The 20,189-nt window shown below is 33.7% G+C and overlaps 1 protein-coding gene across 9 annotated transcripts in view; it reads left to right on the top strand.

Annotated features, from left to right (window-relative positions):
• Window positions 1–20,189, top strand: part of DDHD1 (DDHD domain containing 1) — a 91,095-nt gene that overhangs the window by 33,846 nt on the left and 37,060 nt on the right. For 4 of the 9 annotated variants that reach the window (XM_027111269.1, XM_027111264.1, XM_027111261.1 and 1 more), the window contains exons 2-6: window positions 5,147–5,320; window positions 5,959–5,979; window positions 12,873–12,974; window positions 14,841–14,969; window positions 16,023–16,170. In XM_027111269.1, coding sequence (XP_026967070.1) covers window positions 5,147–5,320; window positions 5,959–5,979; window positions 12,873–12,974; window positions 14,841–14,969; window positions 16,023–16,170 — 574 coding nt within the window. The remainder of the gene's footprint in view (window positions 1–5,146; window positions 5,321–5,958; window positions 5,980–12,872; window positions 12,975–14,840; window positions 14,970–16,022; window positions 16,171–20,189) is intronic. The other 5 variants (XM_027111267.1, XM_027111265.1, XM_027111268.1 and 2 more) reach the window with 3 other exon arrangements.

The raw sequence follows: 20,189 nt of genomic DNA, 5'->3' as shown, positions 1-20,189 counted from the left end.
ATATCTGGTGAATACAGCAGATGAATCGGAACTTCCCAACCAAGCTGTAACAGTTTTTGCCTGGTCATCAAAGAAACATGCGGTCTTGCATTATCTTGATGGAAGATTATGCATTTTCTGTTGACTAATTCTGGATGCTTTTCGTCAAGTGCTGCTTTCAGTTGGTCTAATTGGGACAGTACTTGTTGGAATTAATCGTTTGGTTTTCCAGAAGGAGCTCATAATAGAGGACTCCCTTGCAATCCCACCATATACACAACATCACCTTCTTTGGATGCAGACTGGCCTTTGGTGTGGTGGGTGGTGGTTCATTTCGCTTGCCCCATGGTCTCTTCCATGCCACATTATTGTATAGTATCCACTTTTCATCGCCTGTCACAATTTGTTTATAAAATGGAACGTTTTCATTATGTTTACATAGAGAATTGCATGCAGAAATATAGTCAAGAAGGTTTTTTTTTTTTTTTTTTGCTTAACTTACGTGGAGCCCAAACATCAAAGTGATGAACATAACCAAGCTGGTGCAAATGATTTTCAGCGCTTGATTTGGATATTTTGAGTATGTCGGCTATCTCCCGCGTGGTACAACGTTGATTGTTCTCAATTAACGTCTCGATTTGATCACTATGAACTTAAACTGAGCTACCTGACCATGAAGCATCGTCCTTAGAGAAATCTCCAGCACAAAACTTCTCAAACCACTTTTGACACATTCGATCAGTCACAGCACCTTCTCCATAGGTTGCACAAATCTTTTTTTGCATTTCAGTTGCATTTTTACCTTTCTTGAAATAATAAAGCATAATATGCTGAAAATGTTGCTTCGGTCTTCAATATTAAAATAGCTACACAAAAATTCACCAGTTTTGATAAGTTTTTTTAAATGCACGCTGATATGACAGCTGTCACATACAATCTAACAAAATTGTTTTGAATGAAGTGAAAGACTAAGTGCTACTAGAGCCATCTTATGAAAAAAACCGAATGAACTTTTTGGCCAACCCAATATTAGGCTCAAGAGAGGAAAGGATTTGAGAGTGTAGATGTGTGCTAAAACTTGTTTTACTCTTTTTAACTCTACTTTTTACTTCCATGGTTTTTATGGGGAGGCATGCTTGCCTCTGGTTTGTAAGTCTCATAATAGCCTGGCAATGTAAAATTTCCCAAATTATTTATTTAAAAATTACGAATACAAGTAACTAGCCTGTATTTCTTGGGGAGAGAGATAAAAAGGGACCTTTTCCTGTTTGAGAATGTAGGTTGCATTGTGTGGTAGAAAGAGTTTGAGTGAACTTTGGAGTCAACATTGGTTAGAATCTTGGTTCTCATAATACTTCTTTGCCTCTAGGCAAATTATTTAGGTTCACTAAGAGTCATTTTACTCATTTGTAAAACTGGGGAAGTCATAGCTATCTTTAAGGTTACTGTTAAGATTAAATGAGATGAGCTTTTGGATGTGGAGGATAATGGCAGCTGTCCAAATCTAAATCTCTCCACACATTCTCCCCAAAAGCCACATACACATAAACCATACATAGCTGACACCTTTAGCATTACTATGAGAGAGACAATACCACAAATTTTAAATTACTTGTAAGTAAAGAAACAGCAAATTACAGTAGTTCTTGTTACTGCTATAAACCTCTGAATCTGGAGACTGGGGCAGGGAGAGGCTTAAGAGACAGTGAAAATAGAGAGGAGATTAGAGGTTAAAATGAAGCACAAAGGCACCCTCAGAAAGAAAATGTCCTCCACACAACTGGCAAAATACGAACACAGGCTTGGGACTTGGTAATTCATAGCACTAACTGTAGGGAGGGTGTGTGAAAGTGAGAGGGACCAGAAGTAGTAACATCAGAGAAACATTGCTGGTGGGAGAGGAGAAAGAGAAAAGATACTGCCCCTTGGAGCCATGGCAATAAGAGGAAAGAAGAAGTAAGGAGTAAGTGAAGGGTCCTGGAGAAATGAAAGAAGAACAAGGCACACCAATCCAGTCTTCACTCACCACTACCACCACTGCCACCACCATAACATCCATCCATTAAAGGAGCTGCTCTTAATAATCTGCAGCAGCAGACACTCTGGAACTAAGAAGTCCATCCATAAAATGCTCATGAACAGAAATAAATCAAATGCCATACAAAGCTACTCTAAGAGGAATACAGAAAATGTGAGATCAGTACATTTCCACTGATTATAGTTCTTCCCCCAAAAGCAAACACAAAACAGAGAGAAACTGTATTGTAACACTCCAACCAAATATTCTCAAACAAACTTAGGGACATACTAATAGGGGCACTGATGAAAGGAATGTTGATGTAAGGGGCACTGATGAAAGGAAGGAAAACAACCAAAAGAATGAAAATGAGATGCAGAAAGAAGTAAAAAGCTTCAGAGAGGAAGTGGTTGAAATGCAATACAGGCAAAGGAAGACCCAACATACTTATAATTGGAGTCTCTGAAGACGAAATCAGTGGAACAGAACTAATCCAAGGAAACTTTTCAGAAATAAGAGGAAAACTGAAATCTACAAATTAAAAGGACCCACCTTGGCAAATTGATTCAGAGCAATGACTCTGAGTCATAAACTGTTAGAATTTAAAGACTAGTAAAACTGTTAGTAATTTTAAAGGCAAATTTTTTTCTGGGCCTCCTGGTGGGGGGAAAAAATCACATTACTAATAAAAAAAATTAGGCTTACATCAGACTTCTCTAGAATGATATACAAAGGAAGGCTACAGTAGAGCATTTTTTAAAACTCAAGGAAACAAAGTTCAAGGTAGCCAGCCTGTCCTTCAAGTATCCAGGCTATAGATAAGCAGCTTTGAACATGCAAGAATTTAGGAAATCTTTAGTGAGAATTTAATATATTGTAGATCCAAGACTAAAACAGTGGTGGGGACATGGGTGTAATTGTTATATGTAAGTGGGTAGAGAGAGAAAGGGAAAAATAGAATAAGATCATTCTCTATTATATAAGTAATAAGTGGGAATTTTGGATACCACTTAAAATGGACAGACCAGGTAATAAAAGAAATAAACAAAAAAGAGACTTAGGACACTGTAAAATACATTCATACTCACACATGCATGTGTGAAGGTAACCCCTAGAACCAAAAATGCAAATATTCCTAAATACCAAAAGAATTTTTTTGAAAAGCAAAATCATCAACTAGAGAGAGTAAGTAAAATCATCAACTAGAGAGAGTAAGAATAATAAAAAAACAGTAATTATAGAAAAAGAGAGTTCAAACATATCAGTTATATCAGTAAGCATAAATGAGCTTAACTCACCTATTAAAAGATTTTAAATGGCTTCATAAAGCAAAACCCAATTCTGTGCTGTATACAAGAGACACATCTAAAACAGAGAAAAGGGTTAAAAATAAAGGGATGTACAAAAACATCACAGGCAAATGGAAGCGATAAGAAAGCAGGGGTTGTAATCTTTTTTTTTTTTTTTTTTTTTTTTGTGGTATGTGGGCCTCTCACTGTTGTTGCCTCTCCCGTTGCGGAGCACAGGCTCCGATGCGCAGGCTCCGCGGCATGTGGGATCTTCCCGGACCGGGGCACGAACCCACGTCCCCTGCATTGGCAGGTGGACTCTCAACCAGTGCGCCACCAGGGAAGCTCAGGGGGTTTGTAATCTTGATAGACAAAGTAGAATCTAGCACACACGCAAAAAATCATCAAACACAACAGAGTGTACTTTATAATGTTAAAACCCAAAATTCTCAACGAGTTTATATTTTTGAGTATCTGTCCACCAAATAACACAGCAAACATCTGACTATAGCAGAATTGCTATAGCAGAATAAAGGATAACGCAAGAAGAATTAGAAACACATAATAGGAGATTTTGAATACATCACAGTATAAGTCTGGTACAAGATGTTTCAGGATCATCTAGTAAATTTTGTTTCAAACCAGGAATTGGCCGTTTCTTTAAGGAAATGATATTTAGAGATCACGATCTTTATATCAGGAGTGCTCACTTATATGGGGTTGGTCTTTATTTCTAGGCCTTTTTGGCACACAGAGCTTAGGATAATTTTTTTTTAATAGAAAATATACATCTTTATTTCATGCTGACATTTCTAATTGAAATTTAAAATACAGATTTATTTCTTTGATTTTTATATTTGTATCTCTTTTTACCTGTGCTAAAAATCTTGGTTTCTTATGATATTGATTTATTCTAATGATGAATAAAATTAATATATTCATCTTAATCTACAGTTTCAAATTAACAATACCAATATTATTACAATTATAACAGCATAGCTACTGCAAAAGGTTTAAGATATGTTTGCAGTTCTTTTTGTACATGGGGTATATCCTAATATGTATATACAAATTACTGTGTTTTGAATCCTCTTGAAATAACTTCTCTATATGTGGTTAAACCACCAACTCTGTATAGTAAGGTTCATTTTTTTTTTAATTTTGCTTTTTAGTTTTAGGGTTTTGTTGTTTCAATTTTATTTTTGCTTTATGGGTTTTTTAAAAAGTTATTTTAAAGGATTCAAGATAACTTAGCTAACAGTTGTGGTTTATAAATAGCAACTAAAAGTCTTAGGTTTATGGGACACTGTTGAATCAAAGAAATGTTCAGTTTTTCAAAGAAATTTTTTCTCAGTTTTTTTCTGAAATGGATGAGGAATTTACTGTAATTAAAAGTTTCACTTATTCCCGTATACTCGCTGGGAGCCCTTGACCTCCAAGGCAGCCCTAAAAAATGTACCACACTATGACAATACACATTATTTCTAAACTACTTGTGGAAATTTATCTCAGTATTTTCTAAGACATTGGAACTATCACTGGAGTCTTGCATGAAGTTTGTCAACCCCTTAGCCTACTAATTTTGGTTACTTGGGGCCTCAGTTACATAGGTAACGCTCCTCTCCCTTTCTAATGCCAAAGTACCTTTTACGGGTACTATTTAATACAAGTAAAATTATATGTTGTAAGCAAAATTATATACTGTGGCTTGATGTCTGAAATTTAAAACTTTAAATGATTCTATTGGATCACGAAAGTCTGTTTTTGCCACAGCAGTAGTAAGATATAAAATTGTAGTTACTATTTCACTTCCTGAGAGGTTGGATCCTAAAACGTATAATTCTGTGATTTCCCTTTTCAGAGTCCGATAAAATACCAGTAATGCGTGGACAGTGGTTTATTGATGGTACTTGGCAGCCGCTAGAAGAAGAAGAAAGTAATTTAATTGAGCAAGAACATCTTAGCTGTTTTAGAGGTCAGCAGATGCAGGAAAGTTTTGATATTGAAGTGTCAAAACCCATAGATGGAAAAGATGGTAAGACCAGTTAATATATTTAATATGTTTTGTAAACCAAGTAAGTTGTTGATAAAGTTTAGAGTGGTTCCTAAGTTTAAAATAGTAATTCAGAAGTGTTAGAATTTATACAATTTGATTATTTCAAACATTTGATTATTATTTTAGAATTTAAAACTGCTATAAATTTCTGAACTATTTCCATTTTTATTTTACTTAATATGTGTTTTCACGGACATCACACATGATTTACTATAAATGTACAAATTGTTATAATGTGCTCTCTGAATTAGTTCTTTTGAGTAGCTTTTTAGTCATCAAAGAAAATTGAACTTATAAAAAATCCCTTGTCATTATATCAAAAGAGCAGTTTTGCTAATATTTTAATGTTGGTTCTTTTCCTGAAGTTTAAAAAACTTTAATTTCTTTTGTATAAGTCCCTTTTAGGTGTCTCCATATTGATAACTGTATCAACTTTTAGTTTGAAACAGTCTACTCCTTATATTTCCTTATTTGGCATTTGGATAGTTTTTCTTTCAATAGTTTAAAATACTTATATACTAGCCAAGATTGCCATGTTTCATTATGTGTCTGATCTTGAGTAAAATTCAAAATGTGTGGTAAAGTTAAAAATACTTCTGTTGTTCCATTTACTGCAGGCAGTGGGATCAGCTATTCCGGTGAGTATAACAGTACAGGTAGATTAGAATTTGTGGATTTCTCTAATTTTTTTTTTTTTTCTTAAAAGTGTTTCTTCATCCATGCTTGCCTTTATTTGGGAAGTTTCTTGGCAAGCCCTACTTAATCTAGTGAATTAAACTATGAATTAAGTGATTTTTTTCCTTCTCCTTGTAAAACATCTATAAAGCAGAAAAACTCAATATTGATCAAGTAATTCACAGAATGCAGCTTGGAAAAAATGAATTATGTAGTTGGGAGCAATTGATTACATAACATAATTAATTACAAAACAATAAGCTTTAAATTGGCTTTTTTCCCCCTTATTGTTAATAACATTCCAAGTCTTTTCTCTCTCCTATTCCTTACTCTTTTATCTCTCTCTGAAAACACACACACACACACACACACACACACACACCACACACATGCAGGGAAACTGTATACTTTAGCTTATACCAAGTAAAAATATCTTTGTACCTTTAAAAGTCTGCATAATTGAGGAAAATGGTGGCTTCTAAATAAATTGGTAATTAGATCTAAGAAATGTCTATTATGTGCCAGATACCATATTCTAGGAATTTTAAATATTTCATTTTGCTAATCCCTGGAGTCAACTATGTTCTTATTTCACTGTGAAATTCAAGCTCAAGGTTCTTACAAATCAATATATAAAGAACAGTTCAGTATCTATAAAGCAGAGCTGTATCTATATTCCTGCAGATTGCCATAAAGACAATACTCTGGTTAAAGCACAGATAGCAAATTTTGTATATCTCTGATCTTTTATTAGTGACTGAAATATTTTGGAACCTCTCATCACCACTATCAAAATAACCACAAAGGCCTACTTCATAGTATTTGAAAGACTGAACTCTTTTCAAAATTTCATTCCTATTGGGAAAGGCTGAGTTCTGGATTTTTTCCTTTCTATTAATTCTCCTTAAGTCTTGCCTCAAAAATGGCAGTTCACCTTGACAAACCCAGTTTATCCACCCAAATTCTTTACTATTAATGCATGGAAAAAACCCAGGAGCTTGGAGGAGGAAAAGGATGAGTATGAAAAATGAAAATATAAGTATATTGTCCCCTTTCTCATACTGTGTTCAAAGCATTTCTTTTCCACTTGCTAATTCTCCCTGTGGAGGTTAGTCATCAGCTCTGTTTCATCTCTAGATCCCATCTACTTGGAATCTGAAATGTTAAATGGAGCAGCATACTTCAGATTTCTTCAAAGTGCCCTAATTTTATGATCCAGTCACTTAAATAAGTCTGATAAAAGAACATAGTTGGTATGAGTATATTTTTCAGTATATCTTTGAGTCTGTGTCAATTCTTGAGTATCAGTCTAGGATATTATATATAGTAGTATTTTTTGCTAGGTTTAAAGAGTGGTAAAATTCTAATTAGTAATAACAGAAAATTGTTAAACTGTTAGAACACTTTTGTATTGTAATCTTCCAAAATGATGATCTTTTGAGGTTCATTGGAAGAAAATTTGATTTTTTAAATATACTGTGACATAAAACATCAGCATGTTTTGTTGTCAACAAAGGTTATAAATTCAATTCAGTATATATACTGTTGTCATGAATTTCCAGCCATTTTATTTATTATTTAGTATTATGTAAAGCATACATTCATGTGTTAAAATGTGACTTTTGACTTTGAAGATTATGGGAAATTCTGTAGTACATTTGAAAATTATCACTGGTCTTAGTGAAAGAACATCTGCTGCCCAAAAAGCTACTGTTGTTGGAAAAATAACTCAAATTTATAATACAAAGATAAAAAGTATTATAATTTTTTGATTATTTCGCTTCTTACCTCCAAGCTTCTGAAATGTCATATTTTATCAATCTGAGGGGGGAAAATAACTTTTCCACCTAAATCTTCTCATGTACATAGGATAAAGCCTTGACTCTTCATATTGTTAGAAGATTTTGAATATTCCTTGTGCAGATAGTACTGTGCCAGTTACTTTTGTGAAAGAAACAGACAGGGTTTTGGCTCTCAGGGAGTTTTAAACCTTTGGGGATGACAAAGCCTGCAGATGAGAAGTTACAAAGAGTAAGTACAAGGTAACAAAGTAGACAGTGCATGTTAAACATTCTGAAAAAGGATGTACAATAGAGTATTTATTGTACAATAAATTGTACAATATTTTTGTACAATTGTACAAAATTGTACAATACAGTTGTACAAAATTGTACAAATTGTACAGTACAATTATTGTATTGTAGAGTATACAATAGAGTACAATCCCGTATTTAATAATTTAAAATAATTTTAAAGTACTATATTCAAGAACTCTTTTTAAGTGCTCTGGGGAATTCCTAAGAAACTTAACGGAGTTCTTGCCTTGAAGGACATAAAATACTAATGAAATAAAATAAAATACTAATGAAATAAAATACTAATTCCTTTTTCTTCTGCCCTTATCTATGTCTTGGTTAGGGTAGTTATTGCCACAAATACACTGAATATATTTATTATTCTCTCCTTATTAATTATTGTACTAATCTCAAAGTAAGCATTGAATTAAAAAGATCTATTGGGGCTTCCTTGGTGACACAGTGGTTGGGAATCCGCCTGCCAATGCAGGGGACACGGGTTCGAGCCCTGGTCTGGGATGATCTCACATGCCGCGGAACAACTAAGCCCATGTGCCACAACTACTGAAGCCTGCACACCTAGAGCCCGTGCTCCACAGCAAGAAAAGCCACCGCAATGAGAAGCCCGCATGCTGCAATGAAGAGTAGCCCCCGCTCACCGGGACTAGAGAAAGCCGCGCGCAGCAATGAAGACCCAACATAGCCATAAATGAACGAAGGAATGAATGATCGATTGAAGTTTAGCATAACTTTTTTATCATTCAAAGAAAGATAAACCCCCAAAGTATAATTATATTTTGTGACTTAGATTTCATTTTCTCTGAGAGTTAAAATTAAAAATGATTCTCTTCCCACCCCACCTCCTAGGCTAGGAAATGTTTATCTAGCAGCCTAACAAATGAAAGCTAGAAGTTCACTGGGGATGAATCATACAAATAAAACCAGGCCTTCAAATAAGTAAATTTGTAAATACTTAAAAGTACTAGAGTAGTATTTCCCTCATTTTATAATTTATCTATGCAAGCAGTAATCAGTAAAAAAAAAAAAAATGGTTGAACCAAATGGGTAGTTCTGCACCTGCTCTGGTCAAAAAATGCATAACCTCAATCCAGTTATGAGAAAACATCAGACAAACTCAAATTGAGGGACATTCTACAAAGTAACTTACCAGTATTCTTCAGAAGTGTCAAGGTCATATTTAACTAGATAGGGGGAATCCTTTCACAATGTATGTCAAATCAACACAGTATACACTTTCAATGTCTTATAATATTGTCAATTGTACCTCAGTAAAGCTGAAAAAAATTTTTTAAGTGTCAAGATCATGAAAGACAAGGAAAGACTGAGGAATTTGTCGTAGTTTAGGGGAAACTAAGGAAACATAACAACAAAATACAACATGGTACCCTGGATTGTATCCTAGGACAGAAAGGGACATTAATAGAAAAACTGGAGAAATCGGAATAAAGTCAACATTTTAGTTGATAGTATTATACCAATGTTAATTTCTTAGTTTTGATAATTGTACTATAGTTATGCTAACATTAGGAGAAGCTGGGTGAAAGATATTATGGTAACTCTGTACTATTTTTGCAACTTTTCTGTAGGTTGAAAATTATTCCACAATAAAAAGGTGTTTTGTTATTTCTTAAGGCCAGTAGAGAAATTGAAATAGTAAAAAATATTTAATTAATCCAAAAGAAACAACAAAAGGAGAAACAAGAAACACAGACAGAACAAAGAAAATATATGGGAAATGGTAGACCTAAATTCACCCATATCAAAACTATAGTAAATATAAGTGAACTAACACTTAAATTAAAAAACAGAGATTGACAGATTTGCTAGGAATGCAAGATCCAACTGTATGCTGTATAGTAGAGTCACATTCAATATAAAATCACAGGTAGGCTGAAAGTAAAAGAAAAAAAAATGGACTTTTTACTGTTCAGGCTAATTTGGGGTGCTATGACAGCACAAGTGTTGGTGGATCTCTAAGGATTTACAGCATTTAACAATTTGGCATGTAGTGTATATGCCTATCCTATTGCTGGATAAGGATATCCCAAACTGTGAATATATCATTTCAAAAGTCTAAAAGGGGGAGGGCCGGGGTGGGGAGAGGGAAGGAGTATTAACCCTTTCTAATCGGCTTTTCTTTTCCTTTCTCTTTGGTGACTAAGAGGACTCCCACCTTCTAGCTTTTAGTTATTAATTTTTATAAATGTATTTAATTTAATTTCTCTGAGATCCAAGAAGATTGACAGAAGTTTTCTCATTATAGTTGGTAGGTTTGAGATGTGCAAACCTACTTCCCTTGTGGTTGAGATTATCTAGGTTGCCAGCTTTTATAGAGGGAAAAGTTATAGAGTTATTCTATTCTAGGAAGTAGTATATCATCAGCAACCCCCCCCCCTTTTTTTTTTTCTTTTTTTTGCGGTACGCGGGCCTCTCACTGTTGTGGCCTCTCCCGTTGCGGAGCACAGGCTCCGGACACGCAGGCTCAGCGGCCATGGCTCACGGGCCCAGCCGCTCCGAGGCATGTGGGATCCTCCCGGCCCAGGGCACGAACCCGTGTCCCCTGCATCGGCAGGCGGGCTTTCAACCACTGCGCCACCAGGGAAGCCCAGCAACCCCCTTTTTTGATACTCTGCTTTCAGAATTATATAATGAAGAACATTTCTTTAAGAGATGAATTATAGTACAGAAATTTATTGAAAACACTATTTTAGTACTTAAAATCTTTTTCATTGCTTTGTAAGACTTTAATACATAAATGAAAAGTTTTATTAAATGTTAGCATTTAATTAGCATTTTAGTTGCATTTTGTGTTTATGCATACTTTTGCTAGCACTATATAAGAATTCTTAACTAAAACTTTATTTTAGTGATCCTTGTTGGAATGATAGTAAACCTTTTTGTCTCTAGTGTACTTATGGTGGTACTTATCCTTTGCTTTGGGTTGAAAAAAAGTTAAGCTGTCTGTGCTAGAGGATGTTGTAACAAAGCAAATGATTTTCAAGTGAAAATAAGAATTAAATATGAGAAGAAGGTAAAGAAGCATGTCTATCCAATTTTGTGAAAATTTTTAAAATATGTTTCTGTGATTTTAGTATATTGGGATGTTTGGCTTTATGTTAATCCTTAAGTTAGTATTCCTTTAGGGGAAAAAAAGCCTTTCATTTTTGTATCTTGACTAACTTTTAGAAAGTGTTTATGTAATTTTAAGTGTGATCAGGTGGTCCATGTGTTTCCCACTAGTTCTTTTTTAGTAAATGTGGAATTGTTTCATGTTAGTTTTACTAGTAGAACTATAAAATCTAGGTTTTGTTTGAGCAGTACAGTCTCAAGTTTATGCCAAATTTGATCTACTTTGTTATGTTAGCTTTTTCCTAAGGATTTTTTTTGTGTGAAAATGTTTCTTGCAAGTGATACATCTACTCCTCAGTAACTGACCAGAAGGCACATGAAAGAAGAAACATGTTCAGTGAAGAAAATTACTTTGGTTGTCATTTTCCACCCCTCTATGACAATGAGATGTTTTCATAATCCTGATTTTACAACCCAGTTTTTAATTCTTGTCTATACTTTTTTATAGTCATCTAATTACATACAGTTAAAGTTATTAAGTGCCTCATAAGCATTTCTCAATTACCTTTATCACATATATCTTTAAATATACCTTATCTGTATATAACAGCAGGTTTCTTTTTTAACTTCTAGTACTATACAACGGGAATTAAGTATTTTTGTATTTGAGCAGTGTTTAACCTTTGAATGTCACATTAATGTAGAAGGGAGTGAGGATGAAAATCAAATGTATTAGAACATAAATTTAAGCTAAATCATAAAGATTCTGTGATTAACTGAACGGTAAAGAAAATGATTTTAAGATTCAATTCTAAGTGGATTTTAAAATAAATGCTTATTTAAAATGTAAAGAAATTTATTGATATATAACTAGCAATATTTGACAGGGAAAGAGTTGACTTTAAGGTTATCTACTGATTTACCAAATACCAAGTCTATGTCTGGCTTTACTCTGTTGTCTGCTTTACTCTGTTGTCTGTTTTACACTTACAAGATGTCACAGCATACAATTTTACTAATGACTTTTGTCATTCTATTGCTAACAAATCTTTCATTATTTTGTCACTAATAAGTCAGTTCAAAGTAGAGCTTTCAACTTAATTTTTTGGGGGAAAAGTTTCATTTTTAAAAGTATTTTAACAACTTGAACAGAGTTGTGAAAAGAATATTTTGTTCTGTGGGAAGGCTCTATTTACACTTCAGTAAGGGAAAGCATCTAGTGGAACGTATACTGTGGTATCTTCTTAGGAAAGCTTCATTAGATGGTTATTTATTGCATTGTCAGTTTGCACATCAGATATTGGCTGTGTCATAGTCACAAATTTGGTGAGAGTAAATAACCTTAGTATTGTAAAGATGTGGTTTATAAGTCTCTTATGCGTACAAAAATGCCATGTTCTATTTTTTTATTCCATCTATACAAAGACATTAAAAATGGTGATCACATAGTTGTCTTTAATTGATAAATTTAGATATCATTTGCCTTTTTTACTTTCAGTAAAAGTAGAGCATATATTTGATAAACATTATTAAACTAACATTTTGCTGCACTGATTTTTAATTAGGAATTATATAAGTAAAGCATTTAGAATAATGTTTGTCAAATACAACTCACTTTTTAAAGTTAATACAACAAAAAGGCAAACCTCATTTAAAATTTACTTTGAAGCTCAGTGTTTTTGCTTTCTTAGTTGTCTACCACCTCCCTCCCTTCTCCCTCCCTTCTCTGTTCAAATGGAGAGGATATAAGGAGAGTACAGATGCGGCAGGTCTTAAACGAAAGCGTTCCCAAGGTACAGTAATTGTAGTTTTACTTCTCCATGTAGTTATATTCCTGGCTTGTAGCTTTCAGTTGTGTTTATAGCATTCGGTTGTATTTAGAGCATAGAAATTACTAGTATTTTAGAAATGTATCCATTGTATTATTTTGCTTAGTGTTAATTATAAGTGGTGTAAACATTTGCAAACAATGTGTATAGTTCAATAATGGGATATTCGCCAATATTAAGATGCTTTAAGACAACACAAAGGTTTAGAGAGAAACAAAATTTTGTTGGCTTAACTTGGTCTTATAGTTTTAATGTTTTAAGCATATGTTGCTCAAAACTATTTTAACAAAATGCAGTTTTGAAACATTGGATTAAAAGGCTTAAAGTACTGACTTGGATCAGACATAGAAGTAGAAAAAGAAATAATTATTAAACTCTTGCAAAAGATTTTTTTTAATTTATGAAAAGTTCTTTTATTTAAAACCTGAGTTTGTACACTGGTTTTGTGTTTTATTTGCAACTGAAGATGTTATTCATGTTTGTTATGTTAATTGCATCTTGGTCTTGTGTTCAATATTAGTAATGTGTCCTGGCAGGTAAGTAAGATATAAATAGATTTTTCGTAAATTTTTGAAGTGGCATTTGTACCATGACTCAGAAGTACATTTTCCTGGCAATGATTTGCTTTTCTATGTATTCGAGTAAGGAATAGCTTTTCACAAAAACGTCTTATGATCTTAGACCTTGACCAGGACTCCATCCTTTCATAGTTAGCATCTTCAAATCAGGAGAGTTGGACTCTGTCACTAACTAGCTTTGTGGCAAGTCACTTAATCCCTTTGTACCTGTATGTCTTTATATATAATGGGAGATAATATTTTTGCCTAAAGAGGATTTTAAGAAAATAAATTAGGCATAGTGATTTGAAGGTGGCTCGTTTTCTGAAGGTATGTGAATTTTTCTTACCTCTATACAAGAGATAAAGAGGAAAAGTTAAAGTCCTTCAGACAATAAGACATCAAACTGTGAATTGGTGGACAAGTTTTGACAATTTTCTTAACTGTTGCTTCCACAAACGTTACTAACTTTGTGACATGTGGCAAGTACTGTGCTATGACTGTGTTTGGTGCTAGTGATACAAAATGACCAAGGTATGTCCCTGCCTCACAGAGTTTGCGTATTCCTGAAGGATATAGGTTTGCATTTTTTTTTTTTTAAAGAGCTCATTTTCACCAAGCATACCTCGGTTACAGAAATGAAATAACCATACTAATTTGAACATCATAGTAGGAAAAAATTTATTTCTTGTTAAAAGATCTTTCAACCTTGGAGCTCTGTTATGGTGGGCAATATCCAGTGATAACTGGCTTTAGTATCCGTTCCAAAAATACCTTATATTCTAATAAATTAGATGATTCTCTTCCCAGTTTAAAGATAATTTTTTTTTCATCTGAGTCTTGTTTTATCTTGTGCTGAGTGAAATTTTCACAGATCAAAAAATAAAATCAACAGAAGAAATGAAACTTAAGTTTCTATGTCAACTGTACTGAGAACTTTCATGAAGGTGTATATCCCTTAGTCCTAAGGAATGGCCACATCACCTGGGAAAGCAGTTCTTTAATAATCAGAGGATATTTCCTATAGAGGTTAAAATTATGGTAGTTAAGCCAGTTTATTCCATGTTGTTCCAACAAGTTGCCTTTTCCTGTAGCATGCTTAATAACTTATAAAGTCCCTATCCATTACTTGTTTCACATCAATATGTTTCAATGAAATAGTTTTTTATTGAACTGAGTTAAAATATTGATGCAAAAAATCTCTGTATTATAATTTTCACACAAATGAAGTTTGTCTTGGAGACCTTCAAATTAGTTTTTCCTTTTGCAACAGCTATTCATAGTTTCAAGTTGAGTCGAAACCACGTGGACTGGCACAGTGTGGATGAAGTGTATCTTTATAGTGATGCAACAACATCTAAAATTGCAAGAACAGTTACTCAAAAACTGGGATTTTCTAAAGGTATTTGTTAAATATTACTAGAGTTTGTCAAAATGTTGGGAATCTAACTTTTTCTCTTATGTTCAAAATAGATGATCCAGGTTTTATTTTTAGTATTTTTTAAGTATGTATTAAATTTAGTGCCAGTTACTACCCTGTTAAACTCTTTTTAAGGTGACTGAGTTAACATGTGTTCATTAGTGAATAATTATATATTTAGAATGGTCTGGCAAGATTAATAAATACACTCTTTACTTCTAAAAGCACAAAAGCAGTCAAACCTGAGGCAGTGCTGTGAAATAAAACATGGCAGTTGAAATATAGTGTCAGTAAAGATGAAGACTGGAAATTTTTCAGTGGATCTAGTGAGATGTAGGTCATCGGTGACTTAGATGGATTGCTGGGACAGAACCAGATTGGCATGGGTTGAAGTTTAAGTAGAAGTTGAAGAAATGGAGGCAGTGAGAATAGATAGCTCTTTAAACAAGTTCAACTAAAAGAAAGAGAAGAGGGACTGGTACTTGGGGAAGAGGTGAATGCATTATCAAAAAATCTTTCAAAAATTTTTTTACTGTCTCATTTTTAATTCTTTGATAATAGATGTGCTTGAATATTTACATGTTCATTAGTCAGTTGTATTTGTTTTGTGAGTTACTTTATCAACATCTTTAGCCCATTTTGCTATTTGGTTGATTCATTTCACTTTTTGATGAATAAGTTCTTTTTGTATGCTTACGTAATTAACTTATTACTGTGTGTCATATTTTGCAAAAACTTTCGCAGTTTGTCATTCGTCTTTTATCTTTGCTTCATGATACATTCATTATAGAGACGTTTTTAATTTTTATGTGTTCAGTTCATCCTTTTTTCTTTCCTTTTGCCTTATGGTTTCTGGCTTCGCTGTCATGTCCAGTTCAGCAGTTTATATTAGAACTGATCAATACTTATCTTACAAATATTATACCCCCCAACCCAGTGAAATTTTTTCATAGTATTCCTTTTATTTTTTCAATATGTTGTGAAAATGCTATTTCTGTAATAAACAATAAACTTAGAATCATAATTTTCCTACAGCATCAAGTAGTGGGACCAGACTTCATAGAGGTTATGTAGAAGAAGCCACATTAGAAGACAAGCCATCACAGACTGCCCATATTGTATTTGTTGTGCATGGCATTGGGCAGAAAATGGACCAAGGAAGAATTATCAAAAATACAGCCATGTGAGTTCTTTGATGAATACATTCTCCATCTAGTCAGAGTCCAAACTTTTGTCCAGGCTATAATAGAGTTTAATCGTTATGCCACATGCTTCTTCAGTACCAACTATTCTATCTGTTTAAGTTGTAGAGTAAGTTTCTGGACCAGATTTTGAGAGTGATTATATCTAGATGATGATGATGACATTTATTTGATTCTTCTTCCTCCATAACATGGAGAAGAGGTTTAAGAAAGTCTTTTTAACTTAATATATTGTTAGTTTACATTAAACTGAGGTTGAAAGCAAGAAAAAAGTCTGGTTTGAAGTTTGTATGTTACTCTCTGAATTGCAGAAACTGAGAATACTGTATAATTATGAAAAAGCTAAGAATTGTTTAAGTTGCCAGTCAGCAGCTTAACTTGTCCAAGTAATTACAACCAGAGGAAATTGAACTCTAAATTTTACATGGAGAAGAAACAGTGGGTGCTTTGCCAACACACCAGGCCGGTTATTTACCGCGTTTATTTATATTCAGCTTTATTCTAAAAAATTTTTAAGATGTTGTTGGGGGGAGGGATGTTTGTATTTGTGCTTCAAAAATGTTGAGGACTGTGTAAAAAGGAAATTTTAGAGTTAAGGGTACCACCACAAACTTGGCTCTGAGCTAGCAGCCAGTATAAAGAAAAATCTTATCAGATTTATAATATGATGAGAACAAATCAGTTGTTGAGAACACAGTTTATCAGGTTCTGAAGCTTCAAGTAAGTGTATTTCTTGAGTCCTTATAAAGCAAATACTGTGTGATACCAGGAACTGTGTCCTCAGCAGTATCTCTATAATAATACAGTGTTCTGTTTCACTTTTTATTGTAATACCTCTTAATGCCAGCTCATGGATTAAAATAAAAATATAGTTCAATTTGGAAAAAAAAATCTTTGTCAGATACTTCTAGGCCATCCTGATCCTTGTCAATCTCCATAGCTTGTATTACAGAGATCTCTTCCCTCTGATTCTGATTTTATTTTCTGATGATTTGCACATTACTTCCCACAACATTTATATTATGTTCTGTGCTAATTTTTTGCTTGGTTATCTAAGGAACCTGAGAAGTAGTTTTAATAACGTGTTCTCTCTGGAGCTATTGATAATTGGAAAGGTACCAGCTAAATTTCTTTGGGTGCAAGTGAAGGAAAACTTAACTCAAAAGGAGGATTCAGTAGCCCATAAAACTGACAAGTCTAAGATTTGCCAAACAAGTCATCAGAATCCAGTTGCTATCTGTTCTACTTGCCTTCATTTTTGAGCTATTTTCAGACATCTCCTGTGGTTCCAGATGTGGTTTATATCATCTTGTGTTCGAGTTCAAGAAGAAAAGTCTTTTTTTCCAGAAGTCCCTGCTAGTCTATGCATTTCAGTGACTGATGGTATCACCTCCAACTGCCTGAGTCTATGCATGGTCATGATCTGATCTGCAAAACTTGTCATCACCCTAGAATCAGATGGAAGTTGGCTCCATCATAACCATAGGGAGAGGTAGAGCCACAGATAAAAATCAAGAGCTACCATTGGAAGCAGGATGAGTAAATATAAGGTGACTCAAAAAAAAGTGTTCACTACAGAGAAGATGGCCGTCATTTCTGCAGAGACAGGTTAATTTGATGGGAAACTCCTCACATAAATTAGTAATTGATGGAAAATATTCAAACAGAAAGGAATTCTGCTCAATAATAGATGGGAAAGTTCAAAGGATTTCTTACCCTTCCCCGGCTTTCTACCATTCCTAAGTTAGTTGTTCAGGACTTTAAAGAAAGTAAAATTAACTTCATCCTTGTCATTGCTGCTCTGAAGCTTGCTTGTACTTATGATTTGATTTGTGAGACTACTGTTGAAATGAGCAACATAGAATAAGGGGTTACCACACTCCACTTCTTTGGCAACCTGCTGTTCTCTGAGGATCTCTTGAAATCATGTCCCAGAGGCCTGGAAATAGAGATTTTTGCCTCTTACCTTATTTTAGTGAATGTGCAAATGAATTCAAACTGGATTTAATCAATTTTGTTCCAGCAAAACATGTTTATTGTTTAAATGAGTTGAGAAGGAAGTTTATAGACAACTTTTAGGAATATCAGAATTGGTTTACTAAAAGAGATGAATGTATTTTAAATACAATTGGATTTACTTTTTGTGGCATTTTATTACAAGGGAAATCTTTACTGAACTTATATATCTAATAATAAATTAGTAATTTTATTTTTTAATATCTTTATTGGATTATAATTGCTTTACAAATTAGTAATTTTAAAGCTACAATTTTAGAAGAGTAAAAAGAGACTTCTAGTTAAGCCTGGCAGATTTAACACATAGCTTATCTTATTACCTCCCAAAACCTCACTGAAAATGATAGCAAAATAATTTTTTAATAAATTGGTGTAGACCCATAGGTACAGAAAAAACTGGGAGGACACAGCAAACCAGAATGTCAACAAGATTTATTTTTTGAATAGGAAATACATTCACATGGTTCACAAATCAAAATAGGAAAATGTATAGAGTGAAAAACGTCTGACTCCTTTCCTGTCTCCATCTTCCCCCAGTGTCACTCATCCTTGTGTCTCAAAGCAATATTATTTATCTTATATTCTTCTGGAGTTTCTTTAGACAAAATACAGATTATTTTCACTCATAAGGCAGCATACTATATACACTCTAGACATTGCTTTCTTGTGTAAAAAAATGTATCTTGGATATTATTTGCATGATTTTCTATTGCCCTCCTTTCATATATATATATAATATATATATTATATATAATATATATATTATATATATTCTTAAAACCAGTTAGTTTATCAATTGATTGTTTTCCTAATTGAGAAGAATTATAAAGACTTTTTTTTCAGAGCTATTTAATGATCCTTAATTAAACGGTAATTCTCAGGTGCTATTAATCTCTTCCTTCCTTTTTCAAAATATGAACTAAACATTCACTGCCTAGTGGGAGAACATGGAAGTTTAATAAGCTTAGAACTGAAATCATGAGTTTTGTGCATGGCATTACAGCTGCACAGTAATGAGTTAAGTCTGAGCTGTAGGATAATATTTTTAAATCATTCCTTTTTCTTGTTTCCTCCATCCCTCCTTGGTCTCAGTGTTTCTCATGTAGTCAAGACCTATATATTTAGGAAACAGATTTTATTATTTTTAGTAAAGCAATAGTAGGGACATAGCGTGTGCGTTCTCTCTCTCCCGCTCTCTCTGTCTCTCTCGCTACCTATCTATTTGTCTATCTCTATCTCTGTCCCTCCCTTTTTTCCTCCATCCCTGATTATCTTCTTTCTTTCCTTTCCTTCCCCTTGCCCCTCTTTTGTGTGTGTGTGTGTGTGTGTGTGTGTGTGTCTCACTCCAGTTAATTACAACCAAGTGATTTAGTAGACATACCTGCTTGCCTAAAGTATCTACATACTTTGGCCATTTGAGAACTATGATAGTGATCCTGTGGAGTAGAGGATTGTCTCAGTTTACTGTAGAAGAGGACAGTATTTTAAACAAATGTAGTGTTTGAGTTTATAAGTCAAAATCAGGGTTCTTCAGCCTCATCACTATTAACATTTTCGACCAGGTAATTCTTTGCTACGGGTGGCTAACCTATACATTGTAAGATATTTAGCAGCATCCCTGACCTCTACCCACTAGATGCAAATAGAACCCCTAGTTGTGACAACCAAAAATGTCTCCAAAAAAAAAAAAAAAAAGTCTCCAGACATTGTCATTGTCCCCTGGAGGGGGGAAAAAATAAGTATATGCATGTTTGAGAACCACTAGCCTAAATGAACTTCTTTATTATTTTGTACATTCAGACAGCAACATACATACCACTTCCTGATTATTATATCATAATGAAATATATATGAACTATATAGCCATCAAAAATGAATAAGTGCATAGAATAATATTAGAAATCTTAAAATATATTCCTTCTTGTATATGTTCAAATTTGTTAAAGCTGAATACTTGAAAGATGGCAAAAAAAAACCTTTTTAG

The sequence above is a fragment of the Aethalodelphis obliquidens genome, unplaced genomic scaffold (assembly GCF_003676395.1).
Source record: "Aethalodelphis obliquidens isolate GAN/ISIS:26980383/991018 unplaced genomic scaffold, ASM367639v1 scaffold10, whole genome shotgun sequence".
NCBI lineage: Eukaryota > Metazoa > Chordata > Mammalia > Artiodactyla > Delphinidae > Aethalodelphis > Aethalodelphis obliquidens.
This window is presented reverse-complemented; position numbering and strand designations above follow the sequence as displayed.